This window comes from Salvelinus alpinus, chromosome 7, assembly GCF_045679555.1.
Source record: "Salvelinus alpinus chromosome 7, SLU_Salpinus.1, whole genome shotgun sequence".
NCBI lineage: Eukaryota > Metazoa > Chordata > Actinopteri > Salmoniformes > Salmonidae > Salvelinus > Salvelinus alpinus.
The window spans coordinates 75,591,233-75,607,249 of record NC_092092.1 but is presented as its reverse complement, the minus strand read 5'-3'; the positions used below and the strand labels follow the sequence as shown (position 1 = coordinate 75,607,249).

The following is a 16,017-nucleotide window of genomic DNA, read 5'->3' as shown; positions in this document are numbered from 1 at the left end:
AAAAATCAGAAATGATGGCTGGATTCACAAGATCTGTATCTTTCATCTGGTGTCTTGGACTTGTGATTTAATGATATTTAGATGCTAGTATTTACTTGTGACGCTATGCTAGGCTATGCTAGTCAGCTTTTTTACTGTGGGGGGTGCTCCCGGATCCGGGATTGGGAGGAACTAGAAGTTAAGGATTGTTGACTTACATAAAGCTGGAAAGGGTTACAAAAGTATCTGTAAAAGTCTTTGTCTATAAATGGAGAAAGTTCACACTGTTGTTACTCTCCCTGGGAGTGGCCATCTTGCAAAGATGACTGCAAGAGCACAGCGCAGAATGCTCAATGAGGTTAACTTCTTATGGATGAAATCCCGTTAACAGGATGGATTTGACAACAGCCAGTGAAAGTGCAGGGAACCAAATTCAAACAACAGAAATCTCATAATTAAAATTCCTCAAACATACAAGTATTATACACCATTTTAAAGATAAACTTGTTGTTAATCCCACCACAGTTTCCGATTTAAAAAAGGCTTTACGACGAAAGCATACCATGCGATTATGTTAGGTCAGCGCCAAGTCACAGAAAAACACAGCCATTTTTCCAGCCAAAGAGAGGAGTCACAAAAAGCAGAAATAGAGATAAAATTAATCACTAACCTTTGATGATCTTCATCAGATGACACTCATAGGACTTCATGTTACACAATACATGTATGTTTTGTTCGATAAAGTTCATATTTATATCCAAAAATTTCAGTTTACATTGGCGCGTTATGTTCAGTAATGTTTTGCTTCCAAAACATCCGGTGATTTTGCAGAGAGCCACATCAGTTTACAGAAATACTCATTATAAATGTTGATGAAATTACAAGTGTTATACATGGAATTAAAGATATACTTCTCCTTAAACCAACCGCTGTGTCAGATTTCAAAAAAGCTTTACGGAAAAAGCACACCATGCAATAATCTGAGTACAGCGCTCAGAGACCAAAACAAGTCATACAGATACCCGCCATGTTGTGGAGTCAACAGAGTCAGAAATAGCATTATAAATATTCACTTACCTTTGATGATCTTCATCGGAATGCACTCCCAGGAATCCCAGTTCCACAATAAATGTTTGTTCTGTTCGATAAAGTCCATCATTTATGTCCAAATACCTCATTTTTGTTCGCGCGTTTAGTTCACAAATCCAAATTCAAGAGGCGCAGGCACTTAGTCCAGACGAAAAGTCAAAAAAGTTATATTACAGTTCGTAGAAACATGTCAAACGATGTATAGAATCAATCTTTAGGATGGTTTTAACATAAATCTTCAATAATATTCCAACCGGACAATTCCTTTGTTTTTAGAAAGGAAAAGGAACGCAGCTAACTCTCACGGGCGCACGCCTGACTGAGCTCATGGCATTCTGCCAGACACCTGACTCAAACAGCTCTTATTCCCTCCCCCTTCACAGTAGAAGCCTGAAACAAGGTTCTAAAGACTGTTGACATCTAGTGAAAGACTTAGGAAGTGCAATCAGACCAAATTTTACACTGTATATTGGATAGGCAAGACTTGAAAACCTTGCCTGCCATATTAGTTCTGTTATACTCACAGACATCATTCAAACAGTTTTAGAAACTTCAGAGTGTTTTCTATCCAAATCTAATAATATGCATATCTTAGATTCTGGGCCTGAGTAGCAGGCAGTTTACTCTGGGCACCTTATTCATCCAAGCTACTCAATACTGCCCCCCCAGCCATAAGAAGTTAAGCAGACTGTGTTTGTCTATTGTTGTGACTTAGATGAAGATCAGATCAAATTGTATTACCAATTTATGCAGACGTCCAGGTAATTCCAAAGGGTTCACATACTTTTTCTTGCCACTGTAAGCATTCAGACCCTTTGCTATGAGACTCGAAATTGAGCTCAAGTGCATCCCGTTTCCATTGATTATTCTTGAGATGTTGCTACAACTTGATTGGAGGACACCTGTCATATATTCAATTGATTGGACATGATTTGGAAAGACACACACCTGTCTATATAAGGTCCCACAGTTGACAGTGCATGTCAGAGCAAAAACCAAGTCATGAGGTCAAAGGAATTGTCCGTAGAGCTCCGAGACAGAATTGTGTCAAGGCACAAATCTAGGGAAGGGTAACAAAAAATGTCTGCAGCATTGAAGATCCGCAAGAACACAGTGGCCAGCATCAAAACCAAAAACGATTTAATACATTTTAGAATAAGGCTGTAACGTAACAAAATGTGGAAAAAGTCAAGGGGTCTGAATACTTTCTAAATGCACCTTACATGCATCTGTTGGTAACGGAGAAAATAAATGGGCCTCACGATCTCGTCACGCCATTTCTGTGCACTCAAATTGCCATCGATAAGATGCAATTGTGTTTGTTGTCCGTAGCTTATGCCTGCCCATAACATAACCCCACCGCCACCATGGGGCACTCTGTTCAAAACGTTGACATCAGCAAAACACTCACCAACACGACGCCATACACGTGGTCTGTGGTTGTGATGCTGGTTGGACCTACTGCCAAAATCTCTAAAACGATGGAGGCGGCTTATGGTAGAAGAATTAACATTAAATTATCTGGCAACAGCTCTGGTGGACATTCCTGCAGTCAGCATGCCAATTGCACGCTCCCTCACAACTTGAGGCATCTGTGGCATTGTGTTGTGTGACAAAACTGCACATTTTAGAGTGGCCTTTTATTGTCCCCAGCACAAGGTGCACCTGTAATGATCATGCTGTTTCATCAGGTTCTTAATATGTCACACCTGTCAGGTGGCTGGATTCTCTTGGCAAAGAAGAAATGCTCACTAACTGGGATGTAAACAAATTTGTGCACAACATTTTAGAGAAATAAGCTTTTTGTGCGTATGGAAAAAGTCTGGGATCTCTTTTTTACCGTTATTTTACCAGGTAAGTTGACTGAGAACACATTCTCATTTACAGCAACGACCTGGGGAATAGTTACAGGGGAGAGGAGGGGGGATGAATGAGCCAATTATAAACTGGGGATGATTAGGTGGCCATGATGGTATGAGGGACAGCTTGGGAATTTAGCCAGAACACCGGAGTTAACACCACTACTCTTATGATAAGTGCCATGGGATCTTTAGTGACCACAGAGAGTCAGGACACTCGTTTAACGTCCCATCCGAAAGACGGCACCCTACACAGGGCAATGTCTCCAATCACTGCCATGGGGATTTGGGATATTTATTTACACCAGAGGAAAGGGTACCTCCTACACCACTTCCAGCAGCATCTGGTCTCCCATCCAGAGACCAACCCTGCTTAGCTCTACAACAGTTAGAGATAACCAACTGCTCACTCTACAACAGTTAGAGATAACCAACTGTTCCCTCAACAACAGTTAGAGATAACCAACTGCTCACTCTACAACAGTTAGAGATAACCAACTGCTCCCTCTACAACAGTTAGAGATAACCAACTGTTCCCTCTACAACAGTTAGAGATAACCAACTGCTCACTCTACAACAGTTAGAGAGATAACCAACTGTTCCCTCTAAAACAGTTAGAGATAACCAACTGTTCCCTCTACAACAGTTAGAGATAACCAACTGTTCCCTCTACAACAGTTAGAGATAACCAACTGTTCCCTCTACAACAGTTAGAGAGATAACCAACTGCTCCCTCTACAACAGTTAGAGAGATAACCAACTGCTCCCTCTACAACAGTTAGAGATAACCAACTGTTCCCTCTACAACAGTTAGAGATAACAAACTGCTCCCTCTACAACAGTTAGAGAGAGAACCAACTGCTCCCTCTACAACAGTTAGAGAGAGAACCAACTGTTCCCTCTACAACAGTTAGAGAGAGAACCAACTGTTCCCTCTACAACAGTTAGAGATAACCAACTGCTCCCTCTACAACAGTTAGAGAGATAACCAACTGTTCCCTCTACAACAGTTAGAGATAACCAACTGCTCCCTCTACAACAGTTAGAGAGAAAACCAACTGTTCCCTCTACAACAGTTAGAGAGATAACCAACGGTTCCCTCTACAACAGTTAGAGAGATAACCAACTGTTCCCTCTACAACAGTTAGAGATAACCAACTGCTCCCTCTACAACAGTTAGAGAGAAAACCAACTGTTCCCTCTACAACAGTTAGAGAGATAACCAACGGTTCCCTCTACAACAGTTAGAGAGATAACCAACTGTTCCCTCTACAACAGTTAGAGAGATAACCAACTGTTCCCTCTACAACAGTTAGAGAGATAACCAACTGCTCCCTCTACAACAGTTAGAGAGATAACCAACTGCTCCCTCTACAACAGTTAGAGAGATAACCAACTGTTCCCTCTACAACAGTTAGAGAGATAACCAACTGCTCCCTCTACAACAGTTAGAGAGATAACCAACTGCTCCCTCTACAACAGTTAGAGATAACCAACTGCTCCCTCTACAACAGTTAGAGAGATAACCAACTGCTCCCTCTACAACAGTTAGAGAGATAACCAACTGCTCCCTCTACAACAGTTAGAGAGATAACCAACTGCTCCCTCTACAACAGTTAGAGAGATAACCAACTGCTCCCTCTACAACAGTTAGAGAGATAACCAACTGCTCCCTCTACAACAGTTAGAGAGATAACCAACTGCTCCCTCTACAACAGTTAGAGAGATAACCAACTGCTCCCTCTACAACAGTTAGAGAGATAACCAACTGCTCCCTCTACAACAGTTAGAGAGATAACCAACTGCTCCCTCTACAACAGTTAGAGAGATAACCAACTGCTCCCTCTACAACAGTTAGAGAGATAACCAACTGCTCCCTCTACAACAGTTAGAGAGATAACCAACTGTTCCCTCTACAACAGTTAGAGAGATAACCAACTGCTCCCTCTACAACAGTTAGAGAAATAACCAACTGTCCATGGGTTCTATATTCTTAAGGTTATTTCAGCTCATGAAACCAACACTTTACATGGTGCATTTATATTTCCATGTATATCAGCAGCTACTGCCAGAAATCTCTCTCAGTCACTCTCTCACTGTCCACACTTCTCTCTCTCTCTCTCTCTCTCCCTTCTCTCTCTCACTGTCCACACTTCTCTCTCTCTCCCTTCTCTCGCTCCCTGTCCACACTTCTCTCTCTCTCCCTTCTCTCTCTCCCTGTCCACACTTCTCTCTCTCTCTCTCTCCCTTCTCTCTCCCTGTCCACACTTCTCTCTCTCTCATTTACATTTAACATTTACATTTAAGTCATTTAGCAGACGCTCTTATCCAGAGCGACTTACAAATTGGTGCATTCACCTTATGACATCCAGTGGAACAGCCACTTTACAATAGTGCATCTAAATCTTTTAAGGGGGGGGGGGGGGTGAGAAGGATTACTTTATCCTATCCTAGGTATTCCTTAAAGAGGTGGGGTTTCAGGTGTCTCCGGAAGGTGGTGATTGACTCCGCCGTCCTGGCGTTGTGAGGGAGTTTGTTCCACCATTGGGGGGCCAGAGCAGCGAACAGTTTTGACTGGGCTGAGCGGGAACTGTACTTCCTCTGTGGTAGGGAGGCGAGCAGGCCAGAGGTGGATGAACGCAGTGCCCTTGTTTGGGTGTAGGGCCTGATCAGAGCCTGGAGGTACTGAGGTGCCGTTCCCCTCACAGCTCCGTAGGCAAGCACCATGGTCTTGTAGCGGATGCGAGCTTCAACTGGAAGCCAGTGGAGAGAGCGGAGGAGCGGGGTGACGTGAGAGAACTTGGGAAGGTTGAACACCAGACGGGCTGCGGCGTTCTGGATGAGTTGTAGGGGTTTAATGGCACAGGCAGGGAGCCCAGCCAACAGCGAGTTGCAGTAATCCAGACGGGAGATGACAAGTGCCTGGATTAGGACCTGCGCCGCTTCCTGTGTGAGGCAGGGTCGTACTCTGCGGATGTTGTAGAGCATGAACCTACAGGAACGGGCCACCGCCTTGTAACGGGCCACCGCCTCTCATTGTCCCTTCTCTCTCTCCCTGTCCACACTTCTCTCTCTCTCTCTCTCTCGCTCTCTCTCTCTCTCTCTCTCTCTCTCTCTCTCTCTCTCTCTCTCTCTCTCTCTCTCTCTCTCTCTCTCTCTCTCTCTCTACACTTCTCTCTCTCTCATTCTCCCTTCTCTTTCTCCCTTCTCTCTCTCCCTTCTCTCTCTCTCTCCCTTCTCTCTCTCTCTCCCTTCTCTCTCTCCCTGTCCACACTTCTCTCTCTCTCTCTCTCTCTCTCCCTTCTCTCTCTCCCTGTCCACACTTCTCTCTCTCTCTCCCTTCTCTCTCTCCCTGTCCACACTTCTCTCTCTCTCTCTCTCTCTCCCCTCTCTCTCCCTGTCCACACTTCTCTCTCTCTCATTCTCCCTTCTCTCTCTCCCTGTCCACACTTCTCTCTCTCTCCCTTCTCTCTCTCCATGTCCACACTTATCTCTCTCTCATTCTCCCTTCTCTCTCTCCCTTCTCTCTCTCTCACTGTCCACACTTCTCTCTCTCTCCCTTCTCTCTCCCCCTGTCCACACTTCTCTCTCTCCCTTCTCTCTCTCACTGTCCACACTTCTCTCTCTCTCCCTTCTCTCTCTCCCTGTCCACACTTCTCTCTCTCTCCCTTCTCTCTCTCCCTGTCCACACTTCTCTCTCTCTCTCTCTCCCTTCTCTCTCTCCCTGTCCATGTCCATGGGTTCTATATTCTTAAGGTTATTTTTGTTCTTTTAGGTTCAGTTGGGTTCTGTCAGGTTCTAAAGGGGTTAGGGTTGTTATCTCACCCGTGTTGCCTGGCTCTCCTGCTCCAGGCAGCTGGTTGTCCTCAGGACTAGGACTGAAGTCTCCTCCCAGACCGTTGTCCTTCCCTCTCTCAGGTTCCTCTGGTAATACAGGGTCTGGTAGAACAGTGTTGGGGTCTGAAACATAGGACACCGTGTTAAATATCTCTGTATGATATTGAGACACAGAGAAACACACACACACACACACACACACACACACACACACACACACACACACACACACACGTTAGAGAGAGCGCGCTCACACACATGCATACAAGCAGCACACACAGACACCCAACTCAGCAGTCTCCGGGACCGAACACACTGACATGGCAGAATGAGGTTAAGACAGTTATATATTACTTTTTTATTGTAATTCATTATTCATATTTGTAAAAGCCCATAATATGTCTTATTTATACTTCTGGTTTTAACGTTACTGCTGAGAAGAAGGAGAGGATTGGATTGGAGAGGAGAGAAAATGAGATGGGGGAGAGGAGGGGAGAGAAGATGTTTGAGGTTATGTCAGCTCTGAAGAAAATAGTGTTTGTGGAAGAGACAGTTGGTTATCTCTCTAACTGTTGTAGAGGAAACAGTTGGTTATCGCTCTAACTGTTGTAGAGGAAACAGTTGGTTATCTCTCTAACTGTTGTAGAGGGACCAGTTGGTTATCTCTCTAACTGTTGTAGAGGAAACAGTTGGTTATCGCTCTAACTGTTGTAGAGGAAACAGTTGGTTATCTCTCTAACTGTTGTAGAGGAAACAGTTGGTTATCGCTCTAACTGTTGTAGAGGAAACAGTTGGTTATCGCTCTAACTGTTGTAGAGGAAACAGTTGGTTATCTCTCTAACTGTTGTAGAGGGACCAGTTGGTTATCTCTCTAACTGTTGTAGAGGAAACAGTTGGTTATCGCTCTAACTGTTGTAGAGGAAACAGTTGGTTATCTCTCTAACTGTTGTAGAGGGAACAGTTGGTTATCTCTCTAACTGTTGTAGAGGGAACAGTTGGTTATGTCTCTAACTGTTGTAGAGGGAACAGTTGGTTATCTCTCTAACTGTTGTAGAGGGAACAGTTGGTTATCTCTCTAACTGTTGTAGAGAGAACAGTTGGTTATCTCTCTAACTGTTGTAGAGGGAGCAGTTGGTTATCTCTCTAACTGTTGTAGAGGGAGCAGTTGGTTATCTCTCTAACTGTTGTAGAGGGAGCAGTTGGTTATCTCTCTAACTGTTGTAGAGGGAGCAGTTGGTTATCTCTCTAACTGTTGTAGAGGGAACAGTTGGTTATCTCTCTAACTGTTGTAGAGGGAACAGTTGGTTATCTCTCTAACTGTTGTAGAGGGAACAGTTGGTTATCTCTCTAACTGTTGTAGAGGGAACAGTTGGTTATCTCTCTAACTGTTGTAGAGGGAACAGTTGGTTATCTCTCTAACTGTTGTAGAGGGAGCAGTTGGTTATCTCTCTAACTGTTGTAGAGGGAGCAGTTGGTTATCTCTCTAACTGTTGTAGAGGGAACAGTTGGTTATCTCTCTAACTGTTGTAGAGGGAACAGTTGGTTATCTCTCTAACTGTTGTAGAGGGAACAGTTGGTTATCTCTCTAACTGTTGTAGAGGGAACAGTTGGTTATCTCTCTAACTGTTGTAGAGGGAACAGTTGGTTATCTCTCTAACTGTTGTAGAGGGAACAGTTGGTTATCTCTCTAACTGTTGTAGAGGGAGCAGTTGGTTATCTCTCTAACTGTTGTAGAGGGAGCAGTTGGTTATCTCTCTAACTGTTGTAGAGGGAACAGTTGGTTATCTCTCTAACTGTTGTAGAGGGAACAGTTGGTTATCTCTCTAACTGTTGTCATGTCATGCTCTTGGCTCCAGAGTCTTTGAAGTCTTTCAGAGGTAAACAGTCTTTCCACTGATGGTTTTATGAGGGACGTGTATGTAGACAGACAATGTGTGTGTGTGTGTGTGTGTGTGTGTGTGTGTGTGTGTGTGTGTGTGTGTGTGTGTGTGTGTGTGTGTGTGTGTGTGTGTGTGTGTGTGTGTGTGTGTGTGTGTGTGTGTGTGTGTGTGTGTGTGTGTGTTTACGAGGGCAGGGTTGGCAGACAGAGAGACTATCAGATCAATCTAAACGATCATGTCTTATGTGTATCTCCTTCTAAGGAGAACTGGACCGTGTCTATGTGTGTGTGTGGCGTGCTGACGAAAGGGAAGGGACCTAACAGCCTATCACTTGATTTCCTCTATGGTTTGGCAAAGACAGAGACAGAGGGGTGTGTAGTCTGGCTGAGAGAGAGAGAGAAATAGACAGAGACAGAGGGGTGTGTAGTCTGGCTGAGAGAGAGAGAGAGAAATAGACAGAGACAAAGGGGTGTGTAGTCTGGCTGAGAGAGAGAGAGAAATAGGCAGAGACAGAGGGGTGTGTAGTCTGGCTGAGAGAGAGAGAGAGAGAGAAATAGACCGAGACAGAGGGGTGTGTAGTCTGGCTGAGAGAGAGAGAGAAATAGACCGAGACAGAGGGGTGTATAGTCTGGCTGAGAGAGAGAGAGAAATAGACCGAGACAGAGGGGTGTGTAGTCTGGCTGAGAGAGAGAAATAGACAGAGACAGAGGGGTGTGTAGTCTGGCTGAGAGAGAGAGAGAGAAATAGACAGAGACAGAGGGGTGTGTAGTCTGGCTGAGAGAGAGAGAGAAATAGACAGAGACAGAGGGGTGTGTAGTCTGGCTGAGAGAGAGAGAGAGAGAGAAATAGACCGAGACAGAGGGGTGTGTAGTCTGGCTGATAGAGAGAGAAATAGACAGAGACAGAGGGGTGTGTAGTCTGGCTGAGAGAGAGAGAAATAGACAGAGACAGAGGGGTGTGTAGTCTGGCTGAGAGAGAGAGAGAGAAATAGACAGAGACACTGGGGTGTGTAGTCTGGCTGAGAGAGAGAGAGAGAAATAGACAGAGACAGAGGGGTGTGTAGTCTGGCTGAGAGAGAGAGAGAGCAATAGACAGAGAGAGAAATAGACAGAGACAGAGGGGTGTGTAGTCTGGCTGAGAGAGAGAGAAATAGACAGAGACAGAGGGGTGTGTAGTCTGGCTGAGAGAGAGAGAAATAGACAGAGACAGAGGGGTGTGTAGTCTGGCTGAGAGAGAGAGAGAAATAGACAGAGACAGAGGGGTGTGTAGTCTGGCTGAGAGAGAGAGAGAAATAGACAGAGACACTGGGGTGTGTAGTCTGGCTGAGAGAGAGAGAGAGAGAGAAATAGACCGAGACAGAGGGGTGTGTAGTCTGGCTGAGAGAGAGAGAGAAATAGACAGAGACAGAGGGGTGTGTAGTCTGGCTGATAGAGAGAGAAATAGACAGAGACAGAGGGGTGTGTAGTCTGGCTGAGAGAGAGAGAAATAGACAGAGACAGAGGGGTGTGTAGTCTGGCTGAGAGAGAGAGAGAGAAATAGACAGAGACACTGGGGTGTGTAGTCTGGCTGAGAGAGAGAGAGAAATAGACAGAGACAGAGGGGTGTGTAGTCTGGCTGAGAGAGAGAGAGAGCAATAGACAGAGAGAGAAATAGACCGAGACAGAGGGGTGTGTAGTCTGGCTGAGAGAGAGAGAAATAGACAGAGACAGAGGGGTGTGTAGTCTGGCTGAGAGAGAGAGAGAAATAGACAGAGACAGAGGGGTGTGTAGTCTGGCTGAGAGAGAGAGAGAAATAGGCAGAGACAGAGGGTTGTGTAGTCTGGCTGAGAGAGAGAGAGAGAGAAATAGACAGAGACAGATAGAGCAACTTAAATATAGCCCTTAAATTGAAATTGAATTGAGAGAGACAGGGGGGAGGAGACAGGGGGAAGGAGACAGGGGGGAGGAAATAGGGGGGAGGAGACAGGGGGGAGGAGACAGGGGGGAGAAAATAGGGGAGAGGAGACAGGGGGGAGGAGACAGGGTGGAGAAAATAGGGGAGAGGAGACAGGGGGGAGGAGACAGGGGGGAGGAGACAGGGGGGAGGAAAGAGGGGAGAGCTTTCATACAACTCGACATAGTGGGTGGTGCCTACTTAGTCTATATCTGATTTTTTACCTCCTCCACCTCCTCCCCTCCTCCTTCCCCTCCCCTTCTCCCTTCCTCCACCTCCTCCCCTTCTCACCTCCTCACCCCCCCACCTCCTTCTCCTCCTCCACTTCTCTCCACCTCCTCCCCTTCTGTCCTCCTCCACTTCCTCTCCACCTCTCCTCCTCCACCTCATCCCCTCCTCCACCACCTCCCCTTCTCACCTCCTCCCCTTCTCTCCACCTCCTCCCCTTCTGTCCTCCTCCACTTCCTCTCCACCTCTCCTTCTCTCCTCCTCCACCTCATCCCCTCCTCCACCACCTCCCCTTCTCTCCTCCTCCACTTCTCTACTCCTCCCCCTCCTTCACCTCCTCCCCTTCTCTCCTCCTTTACCTCTTCCCCTTTCCTCCTTCTCCACCTCCTCCTCTTCTCTCCTCCTCCACATCCTCCCCTTCTCCAGCTCCTCCCCTTCTCTCCTCTTCCTCCTCTTTTCTCTTCCTCCTCCACTTCTCTCCTCCTCCCCCTCCCCTCCTCTTCCTTTTCTCCATCCTCTTTATAATGATAGCAGTAGTGTAATTAAGCTTTCCAGCAGTAGTGAGCGCTACCTTGCTATGTTTTGGCTGATTCATAATAGACTGTTTGAACATGAGAGTGTGTTATAGTCTACAGAGGCTACAGACAATCTGATTCGCTCAGGGCTGATCCCATCTGAAGTGGCGTTTGGCAAACTGAGCATGTGCAGTAGAGTGTTCTCTCTCATCTTGGGACCCACTTCTACTCTGAATGTGCTGACATTTCCCTTCCTTCGCAAGACAGACGATACGAAAGGCCACCAGCAGGAGGGTGTGTGTGCTGTTTTAAATATTCACAGCGACATCCTGTCATAGAGCTCTGAACAGGAGGGAGGATAGAATCTGTACTTCTACTGCACTGCTATCTGCCTCACACAGAGGTCACACACACACACACACACACACACACACACACACACACGATATGAATAATGTATGAGGGTATTTGCATGCTAAGATGCTAAGGCCTGTGCTGTGTCAGAATGATTCAGTGAAGTCACTGTGACCATGTACACCAATACAGTTATCCTGAAGGTTACACACCGATACACACTGTTAGGGCACTGGGGTTTTACATTCAAGGTGTGCGCCAGGCCTAAACTCAGTTAGTGTCTACAGTACTGTAAATAAAACCTTAAGGAGAGGGGAATGTTTAGAGTGAACACATGTAGGAGAGTTTAGAGTGCAACACGTGGCGAAACATGTGTGTATTGTTTGTTGTCAGATTAATCAACCAATGAAGGCGTTTGTTTGTTTACCTTGTCCGACCTTCATAACCACTTTCATGGCCCTGGTCTTACAGACTCCTCCCTCTCTGTTCTCCAGGCCTTCGACTGAACCATTGGATGTGGCTGAGAGAGAGAGAGAGGGGGGGGGGGGGGAGGGAGAGGGGGGGGGAGATAAATGATTATTACACAAACTCAAACATAGAAAGGAGTAACAAGAGACTCCAACCTTTACATCCATGATCAATAATTGGGAGTCTCTGAGTGTTCACAAACATATGTTACTTCATAAACAAATGATAATGACCAGGTATCTACATTCAGACATCACATACTGTAATGGAAGCAGCCTTCACTGAGCTCCCCAACCCTGAAACCCCCAGACTACCACCGCTCTTCACATAAACGTCTCCTTTCTCCTCTTTCTCTGGGGTTTAACTTATCAGGACAAGGTTAGATTAAAATGAGCTCTTTGAAGATGGAGCTCAAAGCAGCCTGAATAATCTGGCTGAGAGCGAGAGAGCGAGAGAGAGAGCGAGAGAGAGAGAGAGAGAGATGCTCTGAGTTTTATATCCACTCAGGGACAGCTAAATCCTCCTTTTGTAAACTTACTTCTGTCATTTAAATGTCATTTTCTTCCATACTGACTACAGAGGAACCAGCATAACTGATCTAGAGGAGAATAAGTCACCCCAGGGTTGAGATGGGAGTAGAAAGGCCTGCCTCGCTAATAGTGAATCGGCAGTTTGCACCCTTCAAAAAAGCCTTTTAAACTTTCCCTTTAAAATTCCTAGTCAGAATTCCCATGGCCAATTCCATTCTGAACACTGTACTCCCAAATATTCCATTTGTTAAATAAGAACAATAGAAGGTGCACAGTCATTCTATCTCTGTATCTAAAACCGTTTGGACAGGAAACACTGCAGTAGTCTGCGGTAATCCGAGCGCTCTCTACCCTGTTTTTAATCCAGATCTGGATTATTAAAAGAGAATGTTCATGTTCTGTTTTGTACGAGACGTCGGGGCTCCTTGGACTGTCACTAGAGAGAAAAACACATGGGAGGAACACACAGCATGGGAGGGGCTGAAACACACAGCATGGGAGGGGCTGAAACACACAGCATGGGAGGGGCTGACACACACAGCATGGGAGGGGCTGAAACACACAGCATGGGAGGGGCTGAAACACACAGCATGGGAGGGGCTGAAACACACAGCATGGGAGGGGCTGAAACACACAGCATGGGAGGGGCTGAAACACACAGCATGGGAGGGGCTGAAACACACAGCATGGGAGGGGCTGAAACACAGAGCATGGGAGGGGCTGAAACACACACGTCTGTCTGGCCAGAACATACCTCCTGCTGCCTGTAGTCTCCAGGACTGGTCAGCAATAATAAGACCTGGATGATTCATGTCGGAGGCCTATGAATGTATTCAGCTTTGTGTGTGTGTGTCTATGTGTGTATGTGTAAATGTGTAAATAAATCAACTTTGATTTGATTTGAAACGTGTACATGTATTCAACAGCAGGGCCACAGGACTGACCTCATTTAGTTGGACCAGTGAATAAATGGAGAGAGACAGAGAGGGAGAGAGAGACCCCCAACCAAATCATGAGAAAACAAAAAGAGAATTACTTCAAATCAAATCAGATTGTATTTGTCACATACACATGGTTAGCAGATGTTAATGCGAGTGTAGCGAAATGCTTGTGCTTCTAGTTCCGACAATGCAGTAATGACCAACGAGTAATCTAACCTAACAATTTCACAACAACTACCTTATACACACAAGTGTAAAGGAATGAAGAATATGTACGTAAAAATATATGAATGAGTGATGGAACAGAACGGCATAGGCAAGATGCAGTAGACGGTACATTGGAAAGAATTAACAAAAAAAACTTAGCAAACTGGAATGCTATTTGGCCCTAAACAGAGAGTACACAGTGGCAGAATACCTGACCACTGTGACTGACCCAAAATTAAGGAAAGCTTTGATTATGTACAGACTCAGTGAGCATAGCCTTGCTATTGAGAAATGCCGCCGAAGGCAGACCTGGCTCTCAAGAGAAGATAGGCTATGTGCACACTGCCCACAAATGAGGAGGAAACTGAGCTGCACTTCCTAACCTCCTGCCAAATGTATGACCATATTAGAGACAGATATTTCCCTCAGATTACACAGATCCACAAAAAATGTGAAAACCAACAACATTTTGATAAACTCCCATATCTGTTGGGTGAAATACCAGTGTGCCATCACAGCAGCAAGATTTGTGAAAAGGGCAACCAGTGAAGAACAAACACCATTGTAAATACAACCCATATTTACGTTAATTTATCTTCCCTTTTTTAAATTTATCTTCCCTTTTGTAACTATTTGCACATAATACGACATTTCAAATGTCTTTATTCTTTTGGAACTTTTGTGTAATGTTTACTATTCATTTGTATTGTTTATTTCACTTTTGTTTATTATCTACTTCACTTGCTTGGGCAATGTTAACATACGTCTCCCATGTCAATAAAGCCCCTTGAATTGAATTGAATTGAATTGAGAGAGAGAGAGAGAGCGAGCGAGCGAGCAATAGACACAGAGAGAGAGACACAGAGAGAGACAGAGAGAGACACAGAGAGAGAGAGAGAGACACAGAGAGAGAGAGAGAGAGAGACACAGAGAGAGACAGAGAGATACATAGAGAGAGAGAGACACAGAGAGAGACAGAGAGATACATAGAGAGAGAGAGACAGAGACACACACAGAGAGAGAGAGACACACAGAGAGAGACAGAGACAGACAGATGACAGTATAGGCCCCACTACCTCCATTACACCACCTTCCCCAACATCTATATCTTCTATGTCATTAAGTTACTAGTAGAAGGAACCGACAGTCGTCTTCTTTATTGAGAACAACCAAACAGAGTTGGAATAGAGAGATATTCCTGTTTTGTTAGTGTTAGTGAGACCCAGTTGCACTTATTAGACAGAGAAACAGGCTAGCACATTAACTAGCAGAATATACTGCACCCTTCAATGAGCACAGACATGGTTGTTTGGTTTGGGTTTATACTGTTGATGATGGAGATAAACCCCTGCCACACACACACTGTGCACACACACACTGTACACACACACACACTGTACACACAGTGGTAGCTGGTAGACTGGGATTAATTCTCAGAAGTGTCTGTCTGCACTTTGACCTTTATGTAATCCCATGACCTAAATCATTGTGATTACTATATCAGATGGAGCTAAATACCCACAGGGTGTGCGTAGAAAGTATTTAGCAAAGAAAATGAACCTATATATTTTTTAATAATATAATCTTTGAGAACTAAAAATCACCAAAATAAAAACTAGACAGTCAGGGAGAATTGAACATTTAGCAGTATTGATTTCGCTATGTTTGAGTAAAGGACACATCATTAGCCATGACATAATGCATAGAATTGCAGGAAATTTGCTTTAAAACTGCAACATTTTCTGTCAGCTGTATTGAAAAATGTGTATAATTCAGGGGTGATTTTAGCATGTACATTTTGATGGGGCAAACCCCCCCCCCCCCCAAAATTGAGATGCATGCCAGCAAAGCCACTATGCAACACAACACTAAAAAATACATTAATTGCATTTTAACGGTGACAAATGGCGCCCACAAACTGTTAGAGCCTACATAAAGCTGTCTCAACAGCTGACCTTTCTTTCCAGGACCATGGAGCGAATGCTTACCACCGCTACACCTGGCTATCAGCGGAGCCTTGTCTGGCAGCAAAACAGTTCATTCAGCCTCATTTACTGCCTTTAAATAAAACATAGCTGATGGGTGACTTGCTTAAACAAATGTAGTTTCTACTGACAATTGAGATATACAAACTATAGTATAAGGGGACGACGAGCGGATAAGAGGCAATCCGTAATTTCGATGAAGTCATTAATGAG

At 44.9% G+C, this 16,017-nt stretch overlaps 1 protein-coding gene across 1 annotated transcript in view; it reads right to left on the bottom strand.

The window, feature by feature from the left end:
* LOC139581679 (ephrin-B1-like) overlaps positions 1–16,017 on the bottom strand; it is a 140,368-nt gene that overhangs the window by 15,388 nt on the left and 108,963 nt on the right. The window contains exons 3-4 of the mRNA XM_071411691.1: positions 12,101–12,193; positions 6,753–6,887 (exon numbers count right to left, since the gene is read on the bottom strand). Coding sequence (XP_071267792.1) covers positions 6,753–6,887; positions 12,101–12,193 — 228 coding nt within the window. The remainder of the gene's footprint in view (positions 1–6,752; positions 6,888–12,100; positions 12,194–16,017) is intronic.